This window comes from Gouania willdenowi, chromosome 1 (assembly GCF_900634775.1).
Source record: "Gouania willdenowi chromosome 1, fGouWil2.1, whole genome shotgun sequence".
Taxonomy (NCBI): domain Eukaryota; kingdom Metazoa; phylum Chordata; class Actinopteri; order Blenniiformes; family Gobiesocidae; genus Gouania; species Gouania willdenowi.
In genome coordinates this window covers 36,486,396-36,513,423 of record NC_041044.1, presented here as the reverse complement: position 1 = coordinate 36,513,423, position 27,028 = coordinate 36,486,396, and the positions used below count along the sequence as shown (strand labels likewise).

Genomic DNA, 27,028 nt, shown 5'->3' with positions numbered 1-27,028 from the left:
CAGTACTTATTTTGTATTAATTGATTTCTGATGTTCTTGATCTTATAAATATAATTCCTCTTTTAGATGGCTGTATAATTGGGTTTTGTTTTTATTTGCACACATTTTATTTATGTCCAATAAACTTGTGAATTCAGCTGGGCTGTAAGAGATATCTGAAAAATTACTGTTTTTTTTTTCTTTTTAACGCTAATAGTAGTTAGCAATTATTAAAATATGTTTCATATCAAGCTTTCTCACATTTTACCGTTTAAAAAAATTGAAATCAAGGGGAACTGACTCAAAAAAGGCTCAGATGCCCACAGCAAAAATATTAAAACCTATGTTTTCATTGATAAGGAAGCCTACCAAGGTAACCAATAGATAGGAAAGAAATTAGATGATAGATATTTGTTTTTAGTGTATTTTACAACTGATTTAGGACCCGTTATAAGAGATGCTAACACAAGAGGAAGGTTAACTGTTATTAGGTTATTTATTTCAGGCTCAGTAATTGTTACTGAAAACATAATTGTAATTGATATTCTGAGGACAAAAAATATTGTAAATTAATTGAAATTAGAAAAAATGGCGGTCACTGTAATAGTAATTAAACATGGGTAAGTAGAAACGTAATTTTATCTGAAAAATGTAATTGATCCGAATTCAGTTAATAGGTAGTTCTCGTAAATTTCTCATTTGTAAACCAATTGGGGGAACATTTCTGAAAGATTTAAAGGTTTTAATATTTCATTCCTCTAAAGTGTTGTGCGTCACGTTGACGTCACAGCTCTGGCCCAATCCAGCGCGTGCGCTGCGTCAGCGTTCGCCTCTCACATTCCTGTGGGCGGAGCTCAGATTCCGGTTCCGGGTGTTGTCAGATCCCCACCGGAGGTTTCCGTAGTACCTCTGATTATGGTCTTTTATTGGAAACTTCTCTCCACTGACGATTTTATTTGATCATAGTTTTCCGGGAGGGTAAAGTCCAACTAAAGCCGCTGCCATGACGACCCGCTCGGAGAGGGAGAAGGCCCAGAAACTGAACGAGCAGCACCAGGCCATCCTGTCCAAAATGCTGAGGGAGGACGATAACAAGTACTGCGCCGACTGTGAGGCCAAAGGTACGACGTTCACATCCAGCAGAAAGTCCTTATGTTTACAAAGGCGACATTACACCTTTCCACACAATAAGCAATTACCGACACGGTACAATTGGTGCCGGTTAGCTTTGCTAAGCTAACTCTCCAGGTTGTTATTGGCTCAGGCAGGTCAGCTGACCCATCTTCCTCCTCAGACTAATTGTTTCTCAAAGTGAAGGCCGCAGACCTCAGCACGTTGTTATGGTATTTATTATGTTACTTTAAACATATGGACCCCTGACTAAGTGTAAAAGTTTTTGGGAACAAATACCGCACCCCCAAAAAAATAAATAAAAAAATGTGGCGAGAATATTCCCACAATTCCTTGCTGTCTCCTTTCACATCACATTCATTGTTGTCTATGATTAGTTTAGGTGAGTTAACTTTATATCAGATGTTTTCAACTGGAATCACGGATCTATTTTCAGCTGGATGTGGACATTTGCAATGACTAAAAAATAAACAAAAATAAATACTTTTACTTCAAATATTTCATTACATTATAATCTATTCTTGCTTTTGTGTATAGAAGATAGTATTTCTGTTTAGATAGTATTTCTGTTTCTCAGTAATTCCGTGTTAAACAACTCTCTATATAATATGCTTTTTCTTACAGTTGTTTTTGAGGTTGTCGATGATACAATTTTTAAATAAATAATTTTCTGAGGAAACGTGTAGGGTACATTTCAAAGTGTGATGAATAATGATGATAGGTGCGTGTAATGTATTATATCTAACTGCTCCATAATTTTGTGTATCTGTTTTTTAAAAAAGGGTAAGAGTAAGAGTGCCTTTCATCACAGCCACTAAAATTAAACAATATATTTATAGAAAGGTTTCATACGATGAGATATGTAAGATAAACAGTCTGAATTTTTAAGATACGACTTTTGTGATGAGAATAGGGCTGGAAAATATATTGAGATTCAAGATATATCGGGTTTTCTGTTTTGGTGTGTTACGGCAGAATTTACGGTTGACCTCATTTGAGACATGATTCATTGCTCTGGTTGAATAATGGAATCCAGGAGAAGCATTGATGATTTTATAGAAAAGATTTATTAAGACTAAGACTAAGTAAAAAAAAGAGAGTACAAAATTATGTCCGTCCGGCCAGACGTTCGATGACAGAGTGAGACAGTTCTGATCCAATACGTATATTCCCCTCAGTCCCCCTCCCTCCTCCCCCCAGGAGATAGAGATACAGAGAGAGGGAGGAGGTGAGGACAGAGGGAGAAAAAAGGAAAGACAGTTTGTTCTTTTGGGTCTAAACAACCAGTCCTGTATCTGTCGGTTGTCATAGAGACGGAGGAGTGTGCGTTTGTGTTTGTGTGTGTGAATGAATGGATGTGTATGGCGTGTGTGTGTGACATGTGAGTGCGCACACAGAGAGTGCCTACGCACCTGTCCTTGGGAATGTTTTGGGGACTATGTGAGTGTGTGTGTAAGCATATCATGTGCTTTGGACAAGGCAGTCTGACCCAGAGTGAAGACAAGTTAAAGTTGAAGACATGAGAAATCACACAATGAAAAGTTACACCCCAAGGCTTAAGGATTAAAATATAAGTAATTATATTATTAAGCATAACTAATTATTCTGCCCCAACAATCCACTCTTTTTGGACAAAGTCCAACACAAAAAAGCGAAATTAGTTAGTAAGTTGTTTAACTTTAGCACAGCCCAAAACACATAAAACATTAATCAAAATTAGTGTAATTCTAGCGCAACCTCATGGTCCGTAGGACAAATGATATTGACACCGTTATAACACTATGGATATAAGCATTATTTTTTTCAGGGGACACTGCACAATAAAATCAAATATCCTTAGCAACTAACATCATTGGTGATCAATGAATGTGGAATATATATCACTAGTAGCAAAAACACACATGGTATAAATGTCAGCACAGCACAGCAACAAAAACATATGTAGGTGTCATCAGTAAGCAGAGTCATCATCTGAGACATCAAAAACACTCATCATAAACACTTCAGGCTGGGCTTCCGGCGGCGGAAGGGTTATAGGACGTGGCGGTCTTTGTTCATGGCGTCAAACGCCTCTTTTGGCCACGGTCTGTAGGTCTAGGACCATTCTACTTTGTGGGACCATTAAGCGTATATTCGTGATTTCCCCCAGAGAGGCCAGTAAGGGCCAAAAATGACGCGTTAACAAAGGACTTAAACCTGTATTCTAAGGTTTCGACGCGCAGCCGTACCCCAGATCGTCGTGTGGATGAAAGCTATTAGTCCCGGGTGTATGAATGTGGGCACATGTGTGCGAATTATGTGCGGTGTCGCATTCAGGACTAAGTAAAATTGAAATTATGACCGGGAATCTGGCCTAGTTTGCGAGTTCCGTTTCTGGCGAAACAGAAGGGAAAAAAGTGTGGATCGCGTGTAATCTACATACATAGCGGAAGATGTGTCATCGCGTAGTGTAGTCAGTTTTTTTACTGGCGGTTTAGAACAACGGTTGGGGTCCCCCATGCCGAAATTAGAGTGAGACAAATAACAAAAGGAGTCGGAAGCATCCATTGGTATCGGTTAAGCGGGGGGGGTGTTGATGACACAGGCATGTAAGAACAAAAACAGTTGGATAGGCCCCCTCCTTTTAGCTTGATAGTGCGCGTATCGGTACCAGGTGTTCGTGAACATTGGTCGCAGCTAAAGTGTTGTGGAGGACGATGTCGTTTATCCAACGTTTATTTCTGCTTGCATTCGTCACCCTGTAAAAAGAAGCATTCATTAGGAACAACACTTGTATTCATTGGTTCAAGTCCAGTGTCCTCGATTGTCCCCCTGGAGGCCAGGAGCCAGAGGAGTACTGGAACCGCGGACAGGACCATCGCCCCAATCGATGACCAGAACACGAGTGACATGAAACGACAGAATAATGGCATAATTCCAGCCTGCTCCTGGGGCATAAACAGAGGGGCTCGTGACCTCTTCATCACAGCGGGAAAATGCTTGTGATCTCCCACGATGTCCTCAAGGTTGGATTTCAAAGGTTTCAACAGACCATATGCCCCGTTAGAAAGATTAGCTTGTAACCCCGGGGACTTTTCTTCTGCCCTTCGTTGCAACTTTCAGGGCACACAAAGGCTCCTCAAAACACTGCTCCTAATCCAGAAAAGAGGAAACGCTCCTTACTGCGGTTCCACGATCAGTGGTGATGTTGGTACTTCCTCCGTTGGACCAGTCGCCTCAAGATCAGGGTCGACTGGTGTTGGCACCTTCCTGCAGTGTGATGCGTGAATCCACGTGGCTCGCTCTGCGACCTTCACAGCCGTGTGGGTCGTTCGTTTCCGGTCGGCGTTGTAGATGATTGGTTGTTGTCTGTGGAAGGGTAGTCTCCACACACCTGGCAACCTCTCTTGGGATCGGAAGGTACCTGAACAGAAGAGGGGGAAAAACACCAAAACAAAACTCTTGGGATTGGCTGGTACCTGAACACAGGCGCGATCCCACTACTGAGGCTTTAGCTGGTACCTGGACAGAAAAAAAAGGGGTGGGGGGGAAAAACACTCACCCAAAATAAAATAAAACAAAATAAAATAAAATAAAATAAAACGAAATGAAATAAAATAAAATAAAATAAAATAGAATAGAATAGAATAGAATAGAATAAAATAGAATAGAATAAAAGTTTAGGGGTGTTAGGTTTAGTTAACTAACTAAATGAATAGTTAGTATGGCCAGGAAGGCAGAGACAGGTCAGAGGTCAGGATCTGAGAGCTTTTCAGATCCTAAAAGGTGCTGCTGCACAATCACACAATGGTTAGGTGTGGGTTAGTGAGCTTTTAGCCATGCTAGCTCTGTAGCCCATTCGCACGCGAGTGGGAAAATATGAGGCTGAAAGAAAAGCAGGAAGTATTAATTCGATTTTCTTTTCCTGGAGTAAGAAGAAGCATAGCTGGAGTTGCAGTGATTATCTGTGGTACATCTACTTACCTGGTGAGAAGCAATTTGAGAACCACTGTTTACAAGGACATGCAAGTCGGACGGAGAAGGACATGCAAGTCAGACGGAGAAGTGTGGAGTGTGATTACATGTCTTCTTAAGATGAATACATACAATTGGGAGACATGGAGATGTGAGAAAGCTAACTGAGTTTAACCAAATAAATAAATAATGTTATTTATTTATTTAAATTGTTTGTTTATTTTCTTTGCTATCTCTTATTTGTGAAGGAGAAATCTTATTCTATCCTTTATTTATTCTGAATAATGTTAACACTCCACACCTAATTACATAGCCTAATTCTTTTATAGAGCTGAATTTGTCAGTTCATTTATTTCATTATTTTCCCTCATAATTATTATTTGAGATGTAATTTACTTAATTTTGAAGGTCAATTGGTGGCAAAAGTGTCTCCTATTCTGTGTCTGAACCAGAGTTTAGCGAGATTATTGGCCCTTTAAGGTTAGACAGAATTAAAGTTAAGTTGAGTCGAACAATCATATTGTCTTTTGCTCTCTGTATTTATCCCATTCGTAGGGGTGACGAGCCCCAGCACGGTTTGGAGAGCTTCCTTAAATGCTTGGAAGTTACTTAACTTTAAACTATCTCTTATTTCAATCAATTATCAAGAATTTCAGGAGGACCCTTTTTTAAATCTCAGGCGACCCAGATTGGGCCACCAACCCAATGTTGAGAACAATTAATTTTTCCCTTAAACGTGTCTAAACCCAGTGAAGGTGTTTTATGGTCTTGCACGCTAAGTGCTGTTGGAACAAGAAGAAAATGGTTGGAGGGTTTTGGGGTATATTATTTTCCTATGATAAAATATAAATCAAAAATCAGAGGGACGTTGGCCCCTCCCTTCCCTTTTTTTACATAAGAATACATTTGGATTCTTAAAACCATATGATAAATATCATTGGAAAATCACTTATCTGATCATTTTGGATGTGTCTCCGTTTTCCTCTCTCTTGTGTCCGCCTGCCTTTGTGCCCTCCAACCTCCTCGACCTCCTTCTCCTCAGCCATAAAGGTCAAAGCCAGGGTCAACTGTACGCTCCTTTTGGAAATTTGAAGATCTGTCCCCACTTTTGCAGTTGGATTGGAAGTCTCTGTAGTCTCTGGAATAGATATTATGTTAGAACATCCACAATATGTCATATTGTCACGTGTCTATTTCAATCTATTTCCCCTTTGCTTCCCAGTTACAGTTATGGACAATACTTCCCTTTAATTCTCATCCTTCATCATAAGAAGCAGTGACCAGGCATGGCGGCTGGAGGAGACAGGATCGGAGTCGAAAAGGCGGTGGCATTCTGTTAGGAAACACTCAGAAACAGAAAGAGAGGAAACCATTAAGACTTAACTGGATAATTTAAAATATCTCTTTTCTTTAGTTGGATCTGATTCGTCTCCTTACAGCGACCTGTATTTTGGAAAAAGCTACATAATAACAACAACTAAGACGAAGACGTAGACAAGTGCACACCACAACGAGTATACACATATAACAACAAAAAACATGGACACTGAACATGTAAGGTCAGTCAAGGTCAAAGCCAGTCATTCCACTGAAAGTGGTATCATATATAAAAAAACGTCGTTTGGTGTTTTTAAACATCCAGAAAAAAACCCTTTAAAACCTGGTAAACTTTTTAGAAGGCCCAAGGCCTAAAACCATAGTTCTTTTAACAAGCAGCAGTGTTTTCTGAACACCCCACTACATAATTGGCAAAAACAGGGAGAAGATCTAGTGCATCAAAACCCAGGAGAAAAGAAGGTGAAACAGAGGAACATGTGTAGTCAAACAGCCATTCATCGGTCAATCACTCAATGACACGTCCACGGCACATTCGCACTCACAACGCGGTTCTCTCAGGCATACGTAACGTGTCATCATTCAGTCACTCATGCACCGCACACGTTCATGCCTCAATTTTCACGTCCATGCATTCACAAGGTTTTGCTGCATAGTGTCTAAGTGGAATATAGGTCTCATCTAACCCACCAATGGCGATAGCCAGTCCACCTCGTCTCTCGGGGTCAATGAGCTCTTATTGCCCCCCCATGCTTGGCAACCTTTTAGTGTTAATTAATTGCTTTTTACTGGTATCATCTGATTACTAAGAGGTACGCTCCTTTTTACTTCCGCCTTTGCGGAGTCTTAGATTATCGCCCGTGGTACTGACAGTCTGCTCATCTGCTGATCAGGCAGGAATAGCACAGCCGTGTCTAACTCAACAAACTCAACCGCGGTACCAAACCGCGGGAAATTCACCCGCCGTCCGTCTCCAGAAATGTAAAAAAGAATCTCTGAATCAGCAGGGCTCAACCACCGCTCTTGAAAATAAGAGTTTGGGAGAATAATTCACAACAGTACCAAACTGAAGGAAAACACAACCTCCGGTACCAAACCTGAAGGAAACTCACCCGCCGTCCGTCTCCAAAGAAAAAAGGATCTCTGAATCAGCAGGGCTCAACCACCGCTCTCGAAAATAAGAGTTTGGGAGAATAATTCACAACAGTACCAAACTGAAGGAAAACACAACCTCAGTACCAAACTGAAGGAAAACACATAAACTCAACCTCGGTACCAAACCGAGGGAAGATTTCGCACAACTGTCAGGACTTTTATTGGGCACCTCTAAGATAGAACGGAGCACGCAACCTCTAATAACCCTCACTCTAAGGGAACGTAGAAATTTGTTCAGAACGGTATTCGGTTACCAAGCATGTATCAAATCAGGTGGACTGCTATCCCCCGAAGAGTGCTTTCCCTAGCAAGGTTTATCCTTTTTCTGCACATTAAACCAGGACTTCTTGTTTGAAAAGTAATTGCCTATGTACTCATAGCAACTAATGGGACATTTTTTCTCAGGAAAAATTTGGTACCCCCCCCCCATGCTGTCGAGTGGCTTTGGGCCGGCCAGACAGTCCGACGCGGTAAGGGGGAAACGCGCAAAATGAAAACAATGAATGTTGAACTAGGCTGTCTGTCGCAAGCAGCTTCAAAAAGGGTAAGGTACAGATTGTTTACGAGGGTATCGGTCAAAAAAAATGTCAAAATTTAAACTTGTTGAGGCTGCAGTCCTCAATCTCTGTCTCAATTTTCCTGAAATTGAGTAAAAACAAAAGAGAAAAAGAAGAATCGTTCAGAAATAACAAAGGAGAAAAACGTGTGAGCTCAAAAAAAAATCATGGCCAATAAAAATTAAAACTTCAGCTCCAAAAGCTGAGGCAACAGAGGGCTCTGTCTTCAGCGGATGTAACCATATCTTGCATTGTGGGGGCCCTCCCCTCAATCAAGAAAATAAATGAAAGAAAAGCCTTATCAGTAACACTATTTTCTTCCCCTTTGTTTGTTGTTTTCTCATAAAGGCCAAAGCAGTGTAAATAAATGAGCAACATAATGAATAAAAGCAAAGATAAATGATGGGCACACTTGATCTCATGTGGCAAACAGAAGGGTTCTGTGTGAAGTTCTGGTGGTCCTGTGTTTCTCATAGTTGTGAATGTGGGTGTGTGACTGTATGTCTGGTCTGTCTGCGTGTGAGAGAATAAATGAAAACAAAATAATCTAGTGCACAGTCAGAAGATAGAGGGGTTAGTATTGTGCGAAGGAGAAGCTTGTTGGCTATTTGCTAGTTGTCCCCCTCCATGCCAAAGTTCAAGGCTAAAGTGATTTAGCTCTGTGCGTGCGCGTGCCTGTGCGTGTGCGTGCGCACTACCACCAAAGGCTGTGGTGGACTTCTTGTGGCTTGGTATCCTTGTGGCTTTTGAAACAGTGTCTTTTTGGTGAAGATTTCCAGCAGACGTGTGACCAGTCTGCAGTTGCTGCCCATCATTCAGGCAGTAGTCGTGGCGTTTAACTCGCAACTCATTGGTGGGGGGAGTGTCCACTCCGACGCCCACAGGTTCTCAGTCTTTGATGATGGGGCAGGATGTGTTAATCCAGCATTGGCATGCGGCCCATTCATAGACGATGAAGAGTTGACTTGGGACTGAGCGAGTTATTTCAGCATTGCTTTGCTGAATGGGAGTTGAGTCCTTGAGTCCTGAAAGGTCACACACCTTTGATTGTCCATTTCCTTCTGATGCTTGGTCCTTTGAATGATGTTGACATTCCATTAGAAGAGTTGAAGGTGATTTCATTCTTTCATTGAAGATGTCGTTTCTTCAGGGGGCAACCACAAAGCCAACAGAAACTAACAATTTAAATAATAAAAAATGATAATGATGGTAACAGTAATATTAAAATAAAATAAAATGAAATACTGTATTCATCTGTGTGTGTGTGTGTGTGTGTTGCCCATCAAACATGAAATCAAAATAAAATTTAAAATAAAAATAAAAATAGTGTCTGTGTGTAATGGCACTATTCTATCGGCAGGGGAGAAGTGAGAAATCACAATGTTGTGTCACAAGTGTGTAGTGCACTAAACTGGCCAGTGAGGGGCGCCACCTCTCTCTTGGGATGGGTGTGGCGTGTGCGTGCGCCCGTGCGCGTGCCTGTGTGTGTGCTCTCTCTCTCTCCCTTTCTCTCTCTGTACGTGTGTGTGTGTGTGTGTGTGTGTGTGTGTGTGTGTGTGTGTGTGTGTGTGTGTGTGTTCACACGTCAAAAAAAAAAAAAAAAAAGAAAAAAAAAACACAGCAGCGACGTGTGTGTGTGTTTGGCTCTCTGTATTTCTCTCCCTTTCTAAAAAGCTGACACTCGTCAAATGAAAGCATTAAAGCCAAGCCAAAGGGAGAAATCTGATTCCACGTTTAAACAAAATAAAAACAAAGATAAAAAAAAGTAAAACTCGCCTGAAAGCATGATCTGAGTTCACATCATACCAAGATTGTATATGCGTATGCATATATTATTTGTTTATTGGGTTGTTCATCTGTTTGATTCACAGAAACACAATTTAGGTTAGATTCGGGGTTTTAATCTATTTTGCTTTCGGTACAGAGGTGAACTCAGATCATGGCACCGCTGGGATGTTTTGGAAACTTTAGTTGCCCGTCTATCTCTGGTCAGGACCTCACAGGCTGTCTGTGGGTGTCCGAACAAAACCTAAACAAAATATCCGAGCCCGAAGAAAACCAGAGAGAACCTACAGCATTAAAAAGCACAGAACCTCAACCATTTGAGCCCTTCTCATGGCTATTCACTGCGTCAAAACACAGAACAGCTGAGGATCAAAATCAAAGCTCAAAGCTGAAAATCAATACAATGCTTGACTGGTTCCAAAAAAAAAATCAACACAGAGCGAATATATATATATGTAAATGAAAATTTACATATATATATATTTATAAAGGCAGCTTTACCTTAGTCCGAATTGGTGTTTGAGGTTCAACCGATGGTTCGTGCTTCCAGTCTCTGTCCGAGGGGTGGACAGAAGATGGTCCTGTTCGTGATCGCCAATTGTTACGGCAGAATTTACGGTTGACCTCATTTGAGACATGATTCATTGCTCTGGTTGAATGATGGAATCCAGGAGAAGCATTGATGATTTTATAGAAAAGATTTATTAAGACTAAGACTAAGTAAAAAAAGAGAGTACAAAATTATGTCCGTCCGGCCAGACGTTCGATGACAGAGTGAGACAGTTCTGATCCAATACGTATATTCCCCTCAGTCCCCCTCCCTCCTCCCCCCAGGAGATAGAGATACAGAGAGAGGGAGGAGGTGAGGACAGAGGGAGAAAAAAGGAAAGACAGTTTGTTCTTTTGGGTCTAAACAACCAGTCCTGTATCTGTCGGTTGTCATAGAGACGGAGGAGTGTGCGTTTGTGTTTGTGTGTGTGAATGAATGGATGTGTATGGCGTGTGTGTGTGACATGTGAGTGCGCACACAGAGAGTGCCTACGCACCTGTCCTTGGGAATGTTTTGGGGACTATGTGAGTGTGTGTGTAAGCATATCATGTGCTTTGGACAAGGCAGTCTGACCCAGAGTGAAGACAAGTTAAAGTTGAAGACATGAGAAATCACACAATGAAAAGTTACACCCCAAGGCTTAAGGATTAAAATATAAGTAATTATATTATTAAGCATAACTAATTATTCTGCCCCAACAGGTGATATACGAAATTCCATCATTGCCTATATTAATATAGATAAATATTTTATATTTTATAGCTTAGTTTGTATTTAGCATTAAAAGCACAGTTGGATGTGTTTCTGAGTGCGTCCTAAACCAGACCTTCCACTAAACAAGCCGCACAAAAGAACTCACTCACACATGCTGTCCCACAGAGGAGAAAAAGCCAAAAGTGGCACATATTGTGGAGCTGTTTGGTAATAAATGTCCCTAGGGCTGGGCGATATGGCCTTTTATAAATACCGCGATATTTTTAGGCCATGTCACGATACACGATATATATCTCGATATTTTGCATTACCCTTGAATTAACACTTTGATGCACAAAAACACACCAGTATGATGATTCTATATGTCTACATTAAAACATTCTTGATCATACTGCATTAATATATGCCAATTTTAAACTTTCATGCAAAAAAGGGGATATCACAACTAAGTCAAAGTTGACATAACTGTATTTATTAAACAGTGAGTGGCTCAAACATAAAATTGTCAACAGAAAGTGCACGTTCTGTGCGAAATTGTCACAGAGACATTTCAAAACAAGACATTAGTGCAGGATGCAACTCACATGGCATTTCAAAACACAAAAATTAAAGTGCACTTTTTGTACATAATGCCACTACAATATTTTAAAACAAATAGTGCCCTTTTGTGCATGTTGTCATTAAGATGACATTTAAAAAAAAAAAAAATCAAAAAAAAAAAAAAAAAAAGTCCGCGAGTTTAACGGTATGGTCCATTTTCAACACCGCACAGACTACAAGCTGCGATATATCGAGTATATTCGATATATCGCCCAGCACTAAATGTCCCTGTTTGTCATTTTGCTTCAGCTAATTTAACCTTGAATTGTCTTTCTGGTGAGACTTTATTTGAATTAAAAATATTGAGATTTAAATCGTATATTGCCATTTTCAGAAAAAATATCAGATATGAGTTTTGATCCATATCAACCCAGCCCTAGGTGAGAATAATTATTTACTACCATTACAGCTACAGTATGAAATGGTTATAAAATAGACCTATTTTGAAGCAATTTAATGCCTGTGACAAAAGGAACTCTTGTCCAAAAGAAAAGTTTTTCCAATCGGCTTTTTAGCTTTGTATTTAATGATTCAATCCTTAAACCCAATAAGGTCAGAACCACAGCTATATTTTGGTAGTCCTATTATCTGGCTGCTTGTGACAGATGAAGTACTGGTACGGTTAAAGGTTAACCCAGTCAGCAGATAGCTCTTCCCCTTAAATTACACTAATTAATGCTCAAACTGAGGGTATTACAGTGTGGAAGCTAAACTGAGTCAAAGTTATAATTAAGGTTGAGGGAAGTGATGATTTTTTTTATTCTGTTCAGGGACTACAGATGAAAAATAGCCTTTAGGCAAATCTGGTATATTTTTGGCATTGATATTTATGTACACTGTCCCTGTTAAATAAACCAATAAAATAAATGATATAAAATCTGATGAGTTGATATTGGCATTATTCTACAGATTGCTTAATGCATCAGTATTAACTTAATACTAGAGGTGTCCTGATCCGATATCAGCCTGAAAAGAAATATCGGATATCGGATTCAAATTTCTCTCTCTTTTTGCAATTCAATTTATTTATTTTATTGAATTGTAGAAAACTTTAGATATTATGTTGAAGGTTAAAAAATGTATGCAACCAACTAGTTAAATAATAAATGGGTCAGTTTTTCTCAAACCTACTGTTGCTGACTCTGTTTGAGTGACATCACTTGATTAAGCCTTTTCTAACATTCCACACTACAAAATAAGTTATTTATTTATTTTTTTTAAGTAATAAAAGTATGTATGATTAATGCTGATATTGTATCGGCTGATACGCAAGGCTGCAATATCGATACCATGTCGGAAATAAAGTTGTATTGGGACAATCCTATTATAAGTTACAATAGGTGGTAAATCAATTTCAAAGCTACACCTGTTTGATGGAGTAATGTGCCATTGGGCAAGGCACTAACCCTGAGTTGTTCTCAATGGAGGACTAGCACTTGCATGTCTTACTCGTGTGGTGATAAAACATGTAAAATGTTATGTTATGGTATGTAGTTTTTCTTAGCTTCTGATTTTGTACATTCATGACACTTAAATTGATGCTGAATTATCACTGTAGCGTCTTTTATAGCAATACTAAGACCAAACTCTTTCTCTTCATAAAAGCTCCTCCTGCAAAAAGATCCAAGGTGATTCAAATTCTAACATTTTCTATGTTATTCTCATTGTATTCTGTAATGCAAACCAGCTATTTTAACAAGAGTTTAGACCTCTAACATCTTTCTGGAATGTATCCTTCTGGAGCTCTGATTTGAAAACCAGAAGAGCATTAAAGTGGTTTTCCTTCCGTTCTCCAGGTCCAAGATGGGCGTCCTGGAACCTCGGTGTGTTTATCTGCAATCCGTTGCGCAGGCATTCACAGGAACCTGGGAGTGCACATATCCCGAGTGGAAGTAGGTAAACCTGGACCAATGGACCTCAGAACAAATCAGGTACTAGATTTTGATGTGTATTATTTTAATATCCCATCTATTAGGGCATTTATTGAGAGCTATAACACAGTTCAGGAGAGATGCTAGGAAGCCTGTTTTGCTTGTCTCAATCTTGTTTACAGTTCTCTTTAAAAAAGCAGCACTAACTCCTGATGCTGTTTGAACTGTAAACCACTGTGCATGTGATATCTGTTTATATACCGTAATTCGGGCTAGAAAAGACAACTGTTTATTGGCCGCATAACGATAATTTAGCAATTTTCAAATAAAAATCCACCACAAATGCTGCAGCCTAACATAGGCCGCACTCTATTGGCTGATGAGGGTGCCCTTCAGACAACTCGGCCAGTCAGAACGGGTACGTAGGTGGGCTGCTTTACTCAAGTTATGTTTTACGGAAATGTCCGGGTTCAGCTGTTAAGTTTCTTTTATTACATGAAGTCTCCTCCTCACTGCCCCACGTCTACATATCAGTCCATTTACAGCTTTTTCTGGTCACTTTTTACTGGAACCAGACTGATACACCGCTTCGTCTGCTCTTCTTACCTTGAACTACCATGGAGCCATCACATGCGCGTCGGACTCTGAGTCAGAATATGGACGTGATTGCCTTCTGAACAAATCCATCGTGGTGATATAGCAACTTTATGCTGTTATGCTACTATTACAAACTGGCTGACTGTTACTGTAGACGGAGCGGCGATCAGAACATCCTGGATACAACCTGTATACTTCAAATGTTACCACACTTTAGAAACTTAGGTCGAAGCTTTCGGGCTTCTCAACAGCTTGGTCTGCCATTCTTCCTGCGCTTGTATTTTTCAATTTCTAGCATTGAAATGGTCAGGCGGGAGTGGTACTCTGCCTAGGGAATCGACCGATATGGGTTTGTTAGGGCCGATTCTGATACCGATTTTTTTTCCCGTCAGCCTTAGCCGATGACCGATACGATACTGCCAAATTTCTTGAGCCGATATTGGAGCCGATACTACTTTTGCTCCCCTCAGTTTACATCATAAAAATTACGCAATGATGATAACAAATGGTACAAGTCTCAATTAAAAAAAGGAAACATTATTGAAATTAACAAAGGTGAGGTAGAACGACACCAAGTAAAACATATTTAACAAATAATAATAACAGGTAATGTTAAAAAATAAAGAGACACTCTCATGAAATATTATGAAAGAGAACTGTTCGTCCTTGTCCTGAAAATAGCTTTGACAGAAGTTGGCCTGACTGAAGATATATTTTATTAACAGGATTATTGAGTATAAATATATATAATTATAGTATTAAACACAAAAGAAACCAGGAATAATAGTCCATTCCAACACAACTCTAGAACATAAATTAGCAGAGGGAAAAACGTGATGTCAGATGCGCATTAAGCAACAAAACTGATCAAGTTTCTGTTCTAAATCGTATCAACATTAACAAGAATAAACATTCAAACACATACACCTCTCTCTCTCTCTCTCTCTCTCTCTCTCCTCTCTCTCCTCTCTTCTCTCTCTCTCTCTCTCTCTCTCTCTCTCCTCTCTCTCTTTCTCTCTCTCTCTCTCTCTCTCTCTCTCTCTCTCTCTCTCTCTCTCTCTCTCACAAGCTGCAGATGTATGCTAGCCTATATTACAGTCCTAAATATTAAACCTCCCACTTTTCTATATGTTCTCAATGCATACTTCCTACGGGCACTGCACAAGTAATACATAAAGGCACATAATGTCTAATTCTCTCTCACTGAAATAAGTGACTGCTTTGTAAGGCACTAAAACAAAATTTACGCTTAGCTTAAGTTTAGCTCTTGCTAACTTTCAGCACGACAATAGTGGATTCTCTGTTAAGTGTTTGTCAAAAATTGTGTTTTTTATGACTTTATATAATAAACTATATATGGACTTCCATAGAGTGGGATTTCAAACTGCTGACACCAGCTTTAACTTCACTGATACATTTTAACCTTGGCATCAAAGTTTTCTACAGATCAATTTAAAAGATACCAATTGATCATCCAGGACATCTATATGACAGAAAAGTGACTTACCAACTGCAGCTTCAATTCAAATTCAAAGAACTTAATTTTTCCGTTAGGAACTTCAGTTTCAGTTACATCCCGATTAAGAAACATGAAAGACAATAACATAAAAGGCAAAAACCAAACTGGGCCCTTGTAGAAAGCTTAAAGGACATAACCATGAAAAGAACTGGCAGAAGTGTTACTGTTTACAAGAAGCGATGCCAACAATTAACTGGATCACTTGAGAATGACTAGGAAGTAAAACACACCCAGGAAATGCCCCTGAAAATGTTTGCCCTGTTATATTATTGTTTTTTTTTGTTTTTTTACTTTCTTACATTTGCTAATTGTTTGTATGTTGTAAATTGCAAAAAAAATATATAGACCGATTATTGTGGTTTTTCCTTTTAATATAATACCACTGTCTGAAATTATTTATTCTAAATAAGGATGAATGTCCAGTGACTTTAAAAACCATGCTGTTATTTACATATTTTTGTACGTTGCACATATGCATTCAGTCCTTCCTGTCATCATTGTTCCTTCTCTTCCTGTTTGAAGCTTCCTGAATGAAGTGAAACTCAAACCAGAGGAGACAGTTTTAGTTTCCTTTAACACACAATGCTTCCCATATCGTAGAATTGTTACTCTGCTATTGTTAAGACATTTTCAACTAAATAAAAACAGTAATATTGGCCAAGACACATGTTTAAAGTGAAATCTAGCAGCTTTACATGGTGTACAACATGATGGTGATCCTCACACACTGGTTGAATATCACTCCTACACAGAAGCTTTGGACTTCGGGTGGCCACCAGTTTATGAGAACAATGATTTATTGACCTTTTTTGGTGTAATTTAATTACATTTTGTAGGACTGTGTGTGAGAAATTGCAGGATCTTAGAAAAAATTGAGAGCCCTTCTGACAGTTTACAATTAAAAGTGATTAGAGTGACGTGTAGAAACAAGGAAATAGGAAACACTGCTGCAAGTATTGTGGAGTTTCATTGAATTTGTGTAATTGGAATGGCTGAGATTCTTACTTAAGAATTGTTTGGTAATTTAGACAGAGATTCATGATTTCTATAATTTTTGCTTTACTAATGCAGACCGAATGGGATGCTCTAATGAACCTGTGTCTAACTTAAGGCCTGGGGGCCAAATCTAGCTCTTTATAGCAGTTTTTGCTTTGCTTGTATCGCATGAATGCAGTCATTTTTAATTGCAAATTGTAAAAAGAAGTCTAAATTTTCCTACAAATCTTGCAGTTTCTCACAAACAATTCCACAAAATTACTTTAAATTATACAAAAATTGATTATAAAATCCAAGTAAAGATCTGCCAGGGACTGATATTAAAAACTAGGGCACAACTGATGCTAAAGGTTTTCCTCAACCTAAAATCTGCCGCCCTCTAAAGTTAAAACTAGTCCGTATTTGGCTCCTGAACTAAAATGAGTTTGACACCCATGCTCTAAAGTCTTCAATTTAGATTATTTAAAGAACAGTTAATAAACTCTTCTATAATCTGGGTTTTAGATAAGAGCAACTTGCAAATAATTTAAATCTGTATTTTACTCTTTGATTATTTGATGCTTTGTTTACTTTTATTGTTTTTTTTTTTTCAGAGCATACAGGACATGGGCAACACCAGGGCAAGGCAGCTGTATGAGTCCAACCTCCCAGATAACTTCAGAAGACCTCAAACAGACCAGTATCCTTCACCATCAGTTGCCCAGTGTCACACACTGTTTACATGTTTTTTTTTCCTCATGCTACTTGTTATCATCTCAACTTTCACTTCAGAGCTGTGGAATTCTTTATCAGGGATAAGTATGAGAGGAAGAAATATTACAATTCCAAGAATGTGACCAATGGGAGCAGCGTAAGTGCAAACTACAAAGCACATCATCGCGGCTCTGATTTAAAGTAGATTAATGGGATCCTTTTTCTGATGATGTGATTGGCTCTGCTTCCCCAGCCAAAAGATAGTAAGAAGGAGAGGGAGCCGGACAGAGGGAACAAGGCCACATCCCAAAACAAGGTACGTTCCTCACTTCATTAGATCTGTGAGGCAGCAGAAGGTTAAATGGAAACTCTTGGTGTAAATTTGTGTAGCCCCTAAAATAAATGTGCAAAATTACAGAAAAACACAAAAAAAATGGAAAAGTGCACAAAAACAGCAAAAATACACTGAATGAAAAACACACAAATTGACTAAAAAACACACAAGATAAATAATTAACAGGAAAATATCCAAAAAGGCAATAAAACCCCGAAATGACTCCGGAAACACACAACAACACACAGCGCAAACCTCTGCCAAGTTCCAAAAATCTTCTGTCAGATAATTGGCAGTTATCTGGATCATTGATCCTGATCATGGTATCATGATAATTCACACTCAAATGTTTTCTATTAATAACCATACAGTAGGTGCAAATGTATGGGGACCACCATTTTTTTTTAAATTACTATAATAATACTCGACATAATCGAGTCAAATTTCATTACGACCAAGACCAAGGATATGAGTTTTTGAAATGTTGCCAATAATGAGAGACAGGGATTTTTTTTTTTTTTTGAGACTGATTCAGAATTAATATATTGATCCAGATCCCTTTAATTGTTTATTGGAATCCTCCATGTTGTAAGGAGGATTTTGTGGTAAAATTTTCAAAATCCTTTAAGTAGTTTTTAAATAATCCTGCTAACAGACAAGAAAGAAACGCCGGTGAAAGTAGGACCTCCTTGGCAAGAGTAACTACAGAGAAAATGTACAAAACGACCATAAAAATATACACAAACTGACTTAGAAAATGCAAAACCACAACAAAAAAAGACAAAACAAACACACACACAAAGCCTTTGTTCTTTCCTGTATTATTGCTCAAATTGGTCACTATTCTAAATGCTGACATGAATGTTAATTATGTGACCCTCAGATCAGACAATCACATTTTGTGGCCCCCGCTGTGATAAAAAATGTTTCATTTTTTCTCTATGGTTTCTATGATTTCTGATCTTCTACATGTTTTTGTAGTGTTAAGGATGGCAGTGTGCTGATCATATTCCAATGTAATTCTTCATGTGCCTATTTGTTTCTCTCATTTCATTTCACTGTCTGCACTACTTATATATACAGTATTTAAATTATTATTATTGTGAAATTCTGCTTGGCAATAAAAATGATTCTGATTTGATTTTTCTTTTGTTCACAGAGTGAAGAGTCCAGGCCACTTCCCAAAAGCAGCCCTGTTAAGACTACAGAGCCATCTGTGAACCTATTAGGCCTTGGTGAGCTTTAGTTTTTCTATTTGTCAGCAGTAGCACAAATACTCCACATTTCTATTGAATCAGGCATCTGAGTTAAATGAACTAAATGCTAACTATGCTAATGTTGCAATGGTTGATTGGGTCATACACACACCCATTCTAGAGAGCTGACATCAGGGTTATGGTCAATTATAATTGTAATTGCTAATTACTTAAAATTAATACATAATTGTATTTGAAAAAATATGTTGCTGTTGTAATAATAATTGAGCTCTGATAATTAATTTTGTAATTGTAATTGGCATTGAAAAGTGCCAAGTCATAAAATTGAACAATAATAATGAGACCCTAAAAACTAGTTCAAATATGATGGGCTTACTTAAACTGGGGTGAAGATGCAGTTACGTATGAAAAAACTAAAATGTGGAAAAACACGCTCATTTCGGAGGTAAGATCTTTTTTTTCTGACATAAGGCTATCATAAGACCCTAAACACATTTTAAGGAGTTATTTTTTTCAGACTCAGTAATTGTGATTAATTTTAACTAAACTTTAGTAATTGAGAACATAATTGTAATTTACTGTCAGGGGAGAAAATAATAATTGTAATTGGAAAAATGCTGGTCAGCGTAATCATAATTGAGTTGTAATTGACCCCAACCCTGGCTGGCATCTTAAAATGGATTCATATGAAGCAGATACGCGTAGAAAAGTGTTGTTTTTGTGTAAATTGCAAACTGTGAATTTCTTTGACCCCAACTATGCATAGGCTTTAAAAGTTAGATTTAAACAGATTGAAAGTGGGATTTATTATAATGCCGCTAAAGATTGCACATTCACCCTAATGGAATAGAAAAGGTTTAAGCTTGTAAACTGGGCTAATGGAGCTTCCTGTTCCACTGTCTCTACATTTATTCTTAGTGTGTTTTGTGGCGGGTTAGTTAAACAGAGCAGCTTGATTAATTTTTTATTGTTTGGGCTTTTGTTTCCCACTGCGGTTCAGTGCCAGGAGGGCATCCCACTTACATAACAAAAGCTCGTATTTTTACATCAACAAATGAAACATTTACTGTTTTTCAACCATTTTTTATTGTAATTGGATGCTGCGTCAGAAGCTTATTTATGTATTTTCATGAATTCTTAATGAACAGAGAATGAGTATCATTGGGGAAACTGCTCGTGAGCTCTGTTAAGTGTTTTCATTATGTGGTGTGTGTGCGTGTTTACAGCCATTTAAACCAGTATCTCTGCTTCTCCATCACAGACGCACCAACAGCTGCAGCAGCTAACAATGGTAGCACAAGCACAAACCAGAACAATGACCTGGATATATTCGGCCCCATGGTATCCAATCCCCTCCCTGCATCCACACCCACAGCTCAGGTTTCCCAGGTAAACAAATGAGCACTTCTCCTTGCTTCAGCTCTTATTCAAACCTCTGTGATCATTGTTGAGGTTAACGATTGAGTTGAATAAAAGTGTGTAAAGACAGCGAAACGCTCCCAAAACCACTTTAATCTGATTTATCTGGTCACATGATAATTTTTGCAACGTTACAGAAATTGCAGAGGTTAAATCAACACTTTTCCACCAAGGCAACATCTTTGGATGAATTGATTGTTGTTTTCATCGTCATCACCTTTTGAACCTTTAGATGCCGCTCCCCTCTTTCCAGGGGAGCTCCAGTACCTCGACGGGGACCCCGACACAAGCTGAAGGAGCAGCCGGATCAGGGTCAGCGCAGGCAGACCTGGACTTGTTCAGTGACAACAGCAGCACCACTAAGACTGAGGATGGGGCTAAGAAGCCTCTGTCCAAGGACTCCATCCTGTCTCTGTATGGAACCAACAGCATGTCCCAGCAGGCCCCTGCTGGTGAGGAAGTCACAATGTGTTAAACATGTTTTAATGAAGGTCTTTAACTCAGTGATGTTGATTCTTTGACTTACTGGGATTCAGCTTTAGGAAAATCTAAAAAATTAGTAATTTGAATGGATTTGTGTGATTATGTTCATTATTAGAAGTTAGTATTTGACTTATTATGATTATGTTATGATTAAATTAATTCACTTACAAGAAAATGACTGAGATTGATACAGAAAAGGGTTTAAATCAGTGTTTCTTAACCTTATACTGAACCCTGCAAACATAGGTATTTATTTTTTTTTGGAAACACAATTAAGTCTGGGTGCTTTGTTTCATTCAGGGGTGTGCATTGCCATGAATCTGGCGATATGGTACGATTCGCGATTTGCATGTCACGATATGATATATCCCAATACAAAACAATAAGGTGTACATTGCGATATATATCACGATATCAATAATTGTAAATTTCACTTTTACAGTACAAAATGGTATGAAATACAATTTCTTTCTTTTTTTTTTTTTAAACTTGCGAGAAAAAGTAAATGATAATTGAAGTACCAATATTTAAAACAAGTAGTTTGTTTATCAAACCGTCACATTTATGCTTCTACAACAGATTCTGATTCTGTTAAGTTCTTAAGTTCTTCTTTTTTTTTTAAAAAAGTAACCACATCTATAAAAATGCCCAGTATGTTTTCTGAAAATAAAGTGCATTGAGGAGTGAGGTTGTTTAACAAAGTCTTAAGTGGTTCACTGACGCCTAGTGACTGGGCGTTTACGTGCTATGCATATGTTAACGCAATTAAATGGTTTCTTTGTTAAAAAATCGATATGCGATTATTTTTTCAAGGGCCTCATGTCATGTATTTTTCAATGAACACAAGCGATAAAGCACAGATTAGAACAATAAAGTAAACAAATCATGGCTTTACCTCTTTAACATATCTAACTTCACGTTTCATGAAACATGTAAACATGTGGACTGCACTTCTTAAACACTATCTGAACTTAACAGGACAGGACAAGAAAAAAATTGCGGCCTTGGCAATTAGAAAATCGCATTTTATGATATCGTGATATTGCAAATGCAATTAGTCGTTCAGCCTTACTTTGCATACTGTCTAATGTGAGCGCATTACATACTCATTTTGACATCAGACTTAGTATGACATTTACAACACAGCATTTGTGGTAAAAGGAGAAACGAATGAAGGGAAAATGTCTTAAAACTCTCCTCACCTTCGACCTCTCCCTGCTCTCTGTCTCCCAGCTGGTATGTTCATGGGTGGCGCTCAGATGCAGTTCCCAGTCCAAGCTGCTGCTGGTTACCAGGCCTATCCCGGCATGGGCGGAGCCATGCCACCCACCACCGTCATGGGTGCCATGATGGCTCAGAGCGGGGCTGCCATGATGGGGCCCAGCCCGGGAATGATGGTCGGGATGACGATGCCAAACGGCTTCATGGGAAACGCGTCGGCTGCTGGAATGATGGGCATGGCGCCGAGAATGATGGGGCCACACGGGGGCGCCATGCCTGCTGGCATGATGCCAGCACAGGGCATGTACACCATCCAGCCCGGGCAGCAGGCTCAGTGGAACATGGGTCAGGTACGGAGCGTGTTATTCTATTGATTTTTTTTTTTTTTTTTTTTTAAACCAAAAGGAACAAAATAACTATTTGTGCACAAGGAAACTCCAACAGAGAAAAACAATCAGAGATGTTCAAAATAGAATATGAGATCCATGTACGCGTATAATTGCAATAATATGTCTGCTCAAAATAGATTGGGAAGAAGAAAGACTTATTTAATCCCACCCCCACTTTTTAATCATACAGTTTTCATCATATTGCTTCTATTTTGACTTCTAGAAATACACAATAAGTACATTATCACACGTTAACTCGTGTATCAGTAGAAAGGACTCCACACATTAGGCTGTGAGCCACTGAAACTACTGTGATTCTATGTTGTCGGTAGGACAATGATATACCGTATATAGAGGACAAAGTCTAACCTCTGCTTTTTGTTTATTCTGTTTAATTCTGTAAGCAGGGGAAGCAGCTACTGTCAACACTTTCAGATAGAGAAGAAAACCCCAAAGAATGAAATGAGGAAAAAAGCACAAATAATGAAATATTTTTTTAAAAACAAAACAAATAAAAAAGTAAAATAAAAAAAAATTAAAGTAATAAAAAATAAAATAATAATAATATATATAAACCAGAAGAACATAAAAACAGAGAAAAACAAAAGCTTTTTTTTAAATCTCACCAGACAAAGTGTAGTTGAGTTTGTTTGGCTAGAGGTGAAGCCTCCGTCAGGTATCAGCTGGGCTTCGGTGCCCTTGTCTTTATAACTTAGGTCGTGTCCACCGACCATTCTTCAGCTATCCCACTTCTGACACCAGTTGTTATGGAAATCTTCACAGCATACAATAGGTCTGATGAAATAAAGTCACAATGAACCTTAAGATCTTTCGTGGAGTTTATTTCAGAGGTCTGGCATGAACAAAGACTGTACAGATCATAGACTGTAAAAAGAATGGACGACGCACAGTCACAGGGAAGTGAAGCTTTTATTTTTTAGAGCTCCCCCTGCTGACTGGCTGCAGTATAGGTCATAAACCCCGCCTCCTCAATGATAACAGATGGGATGTTGGTCAAACTGTAAAGTTAAAATACATGTCACATATTTTTTTCCAAACCTAAACTCTGCTGTGATCAGACGTTATTATCATCCTACATTGTGTTCAAGTGCTCAAAAAGTGGCGGAAATCACACCATAACGCCACAGATTTCTCATAGGATGAAAAAGGAGAGCTGATCAGAAAGGCTGCTATTGGCTAATCACATAACAGAGGGAGGGGCATAAGGTTTTTCCAGCTCAGCACACCTGCAAGAACCTTGTTATGATTGTCTGACACGGGCGGAGAAAATCTCCTGTGTGAACGAGACACGTTTGTGAACTTATCTGCAGGAAAGACAACACGGAGATCATGCAGGGAGGGAGAATTATACATACTGTATATAAGCATCTATATCGACCTCTATAAGCTCTGGATATACATAATGTACTATAATTCTACCATTACAGGGCTTAAATCTCTCACTGGCCACTCTGTTATAGGTTCCCTTTGGTACAATCCAGTTGGAACCAATTTTGCCTTTAGAACAGCTTTAATTCTTTATGACATGAATTAACAATGGTATTGGAAGCCACATCCACAACAGGAGATCCCATTCCATCCCACTGGGATGTTCAGTAGAGTTTTGCAGCACAGCATCTTACCCTTCCTGTAGCAGTTAGTCATTTGTAGCAGGAAGAAGAGTAAGGGCAGTGGAAAACGTTTTTACTTAATGTTACCGATAAAAGTTGTTTCCAAGAGTTTTCTGTTCAGCATGTTGTTGTGCAATTATATTTTCCTAATTTAGCGCTTTTTATTCAGATTCTAGTAAATCAGACCCATAGTGTAAACCTGTAAAAACCTGTCACTCATATCGAAAGCATCAAAGAATGCAGGTGACAGCTAACGTGCTACTTTTAAGCAGGATTGTCCAGACACAACTTTTTCTAATCCAATACGATACCGATATCGATGCGGTCTTGTGTATTAAACGATACGGCTTTTATCTAATAGGATTTCAGTGCAAATTATACATACTATTGCTTATTTTGCAATGTGGAATGTGAGGAAAGGCTTTATTATGGGATATCACTCAGAGTACTGTAGGTATGAGAAAAACTGACCCTTTTATTATCAACCAATGGGTTGCAAACATTTTAACCTCACACAAGAATTTTTGGTAACACTTTAGTTTAGGGATCACCTATTAACCATTAAGTAGTTGCTTATTAGAATGCATATTTGTAACATATTGACTCTTAATTAGTCATTTTTAAGTACTTATTAATGCCTTATTCTGCATGGCCTTAATATACAACCAGTAAGCCATTAACTAAGAGTTTTCCCTCAATAACCTCAGAATTATTACTTACTAGTATTAAGTAAGGAAGTTGTTTATGAATTACAATCTTAACATGCTAGGGTTAGGATTAAGGTTAGGATTAAGGTTAACCCAAACCCTAATCCTAACCCTCTTTGGACTGCGAGACTGTCATTAAGTGTATAATAAGGCATTAATAAGTACTTAATAATTACTAATTAAGAGCCAATATGTTACTAATGCTAATAAGCAACTAATTAACGGTTAAAAGATGTTCCCTAAACTAAAGTGTTACCGAATTTTTTTGTACGAATGAATAAATAATAAAAGCAGACCTCAGCTCATCGCTTGCATTGTGTAGAAACGTTGTCATCTCATGTCTCGTTCAGTAGTAAGTAAACAATAAACTTTATCATTATATATGTTAAAAAATGTGACTAAAAACTCAGTTTTAAGTCTGTCTGCTGTGACGTGCTTTGAGTGTGACCTCATGCACGCAAGGGTTGGAAAACAAGCTGGGAGACGTGATTGGTAAAAAAAAAAAAAACGTCTTTTTCATTGGTCGAAGTTATTACAGGTTTACAGCTGCTACAGATGATGGGTTTTCTTCTTTCCTTTTTCAGAGCACATAACATCTTAATTTCTGTCAGGACAAAGACAAATTCAACCAAAAACTTAAAAAGTGTGTCTGGAGAAAATCCCCTACCCTACCTTTAACATACGTATTATTGAATGATAATCCTGTGTATTTTCTTATTGTTCTTGGGTTTTAAAGCAGGGCTCTAATTCACGCTGCCTCCTGTGCAACCCTCAGGTCAACCAGCAGATGTCAGGATTGGCCCTGAACGGGGCCGGGGCCCCCATGGCCTTCGGTCAGCCTGCTTCAGCGATGGGGGGCTGGGCTGCACCGGGGGCCGGTCAGACTCTGAGCACTCAGCTGTGGAAGTGAGCCTTGGAGTGGGCGGAGTTAGAGTGGAGGCTGTGGAAAGTGCCTCACTATGAACTGATGCCCATTTCCATCACGGACCAGCCTTCAGAACATCAAAAATGTCTCTCTCTCTCCTCTCTCTCTCTCTCCTCTTTCTCTCTCTCTCTCTCTCTCTCTCTCTCTCGCTCTCTCTCTCTCTCTCTCTCTCTCTCTCTCTCTCTCTCTCTCTCTCTCTCTCTCTCTCTCTCTCTCTCTCTCTCTCTCTCTCTCTCTCTCTCTCTCTTCTCTTCTCTCTACTCTCTCTTTCTCTCTATTGTGTGAGTGAAGTTGGGAGTTACACAGGATTACAGCCTGGCAGTTTTTGCCTGTCGTACAGTTTTTCGATCATAACTTTTATTTTCCTTTTTTGGAAAAGAAAACCACCCCAAAAAATGTAGTTCCTCCCCCCTATTTACATATCAGAAAAGCTGCAGGACCAGTTACACAAAGCTTTTATTGTATCACTGTGTCATGGTGAGATTATAGAGAACATTTAAATGAATAGTATTTAATGGGAGAAGTTATAGGACTACACAGTCCCCACTGTACTGCTCCCCCAATGTACAGCGCTGTATAACCTTCTTTTAAAGTACTTGTGGTTCCCCTATAAATAAAGTGATAGTTAAACATTTTTGTGTGTGTGTGTGTATGTGCCAAATAAGGTTTTCTAAAAAAAAACAAAAAACAATCTGAGATATCAATACTGTAAGGCTGACTTCTTCACTTGCTCTGTGGTTCAGATTCATCTTGTTATGGCTTATATATACAGGTATAATGCATCGAAATGAAAAATCTTAGCCAACATTGAAAAATGAGAAAACAAAGACCGAAAACACCGAAAGAAAATACCGTACTTTGCAAACTATTAGTAACATTGCATTTATGGCTAGAAATGTGTATTATGTCGCTAAATTTAAACCATTGCGATTGTAAAGATAAAATGAAAACTTCAAAGAATAAATCAACTAAAATAATGTAAAAAAAAATATTCTAACAATGCACAATATGAAATAAAATGTTTAACTTGACCCCACTCATGTATTGAATATCATTGTGCATACATGCATTTGAAAAAGTGAAATTAAACATTTTCTCTAATTCAAACTCAGTACATTGACGTTCTTGAACTAATATTTGATATTAGTGCAAAACAATGAAAAATCAAATGATGGATCCCATCCAACAGAATTAGTTATTGTAGCTCAAACTGCTTTATTTTACATGTTCATTTAAAAATTAAATAAACAAAGAGTGGCGTATTTG

At 38.5% G+C, this 27,028-nt stretch overlaps 1 protein-coding gene across 2 annotated transcripts; it reads left to right on the top strand.

Annotated features, from left to right (window-relative positions):
- The first annotated feature begins 797 nt into the window (after window positions 1–797).
- LOC114466499 (stromal membrane-associated protein 1-like) lies at window positions 798–26,396 on the top strand. Of its 2 annotated transcripts, none has more exons than XM_028451967.1 (10): window positions 798–1,100; window positions 13,557–13,689; window positions 17,334–17,422; window positions 17,515–17,593; window positions 17,690–17,752; window positions 18,930–19,005; window positions 20,249–20,376; window positions 20,639–20,858; window positions 22,123–22,460; window positions 25,613–26,396. In XM_028451967.1, exons 3-10 carry the CDS (start codon window positions 17,349–17,351, stop codon window positions 25,745–25,747), a joined length of 1,113 nt encoding a protein of 370 aa, XP_028307768.1. In that variant the 5' UTR covers window positions 798–1,100; window positions 13,557–13,689; window positions 17,334–17,348; the 3' UTR covers window positions 25,748–26,396. The 2 variants fall into 2 exon arrangements, with proteins under 2 accessions (XP_028307768.1, XP_028307773.1); XM_028451972.1 differs by having other exon boundaries at window positions 20,660–20,858; window positions 25,613–25,747.
- The last annotated feature ends 632 nt before the right edge of the window (window positions 26,397–27,028 follow it).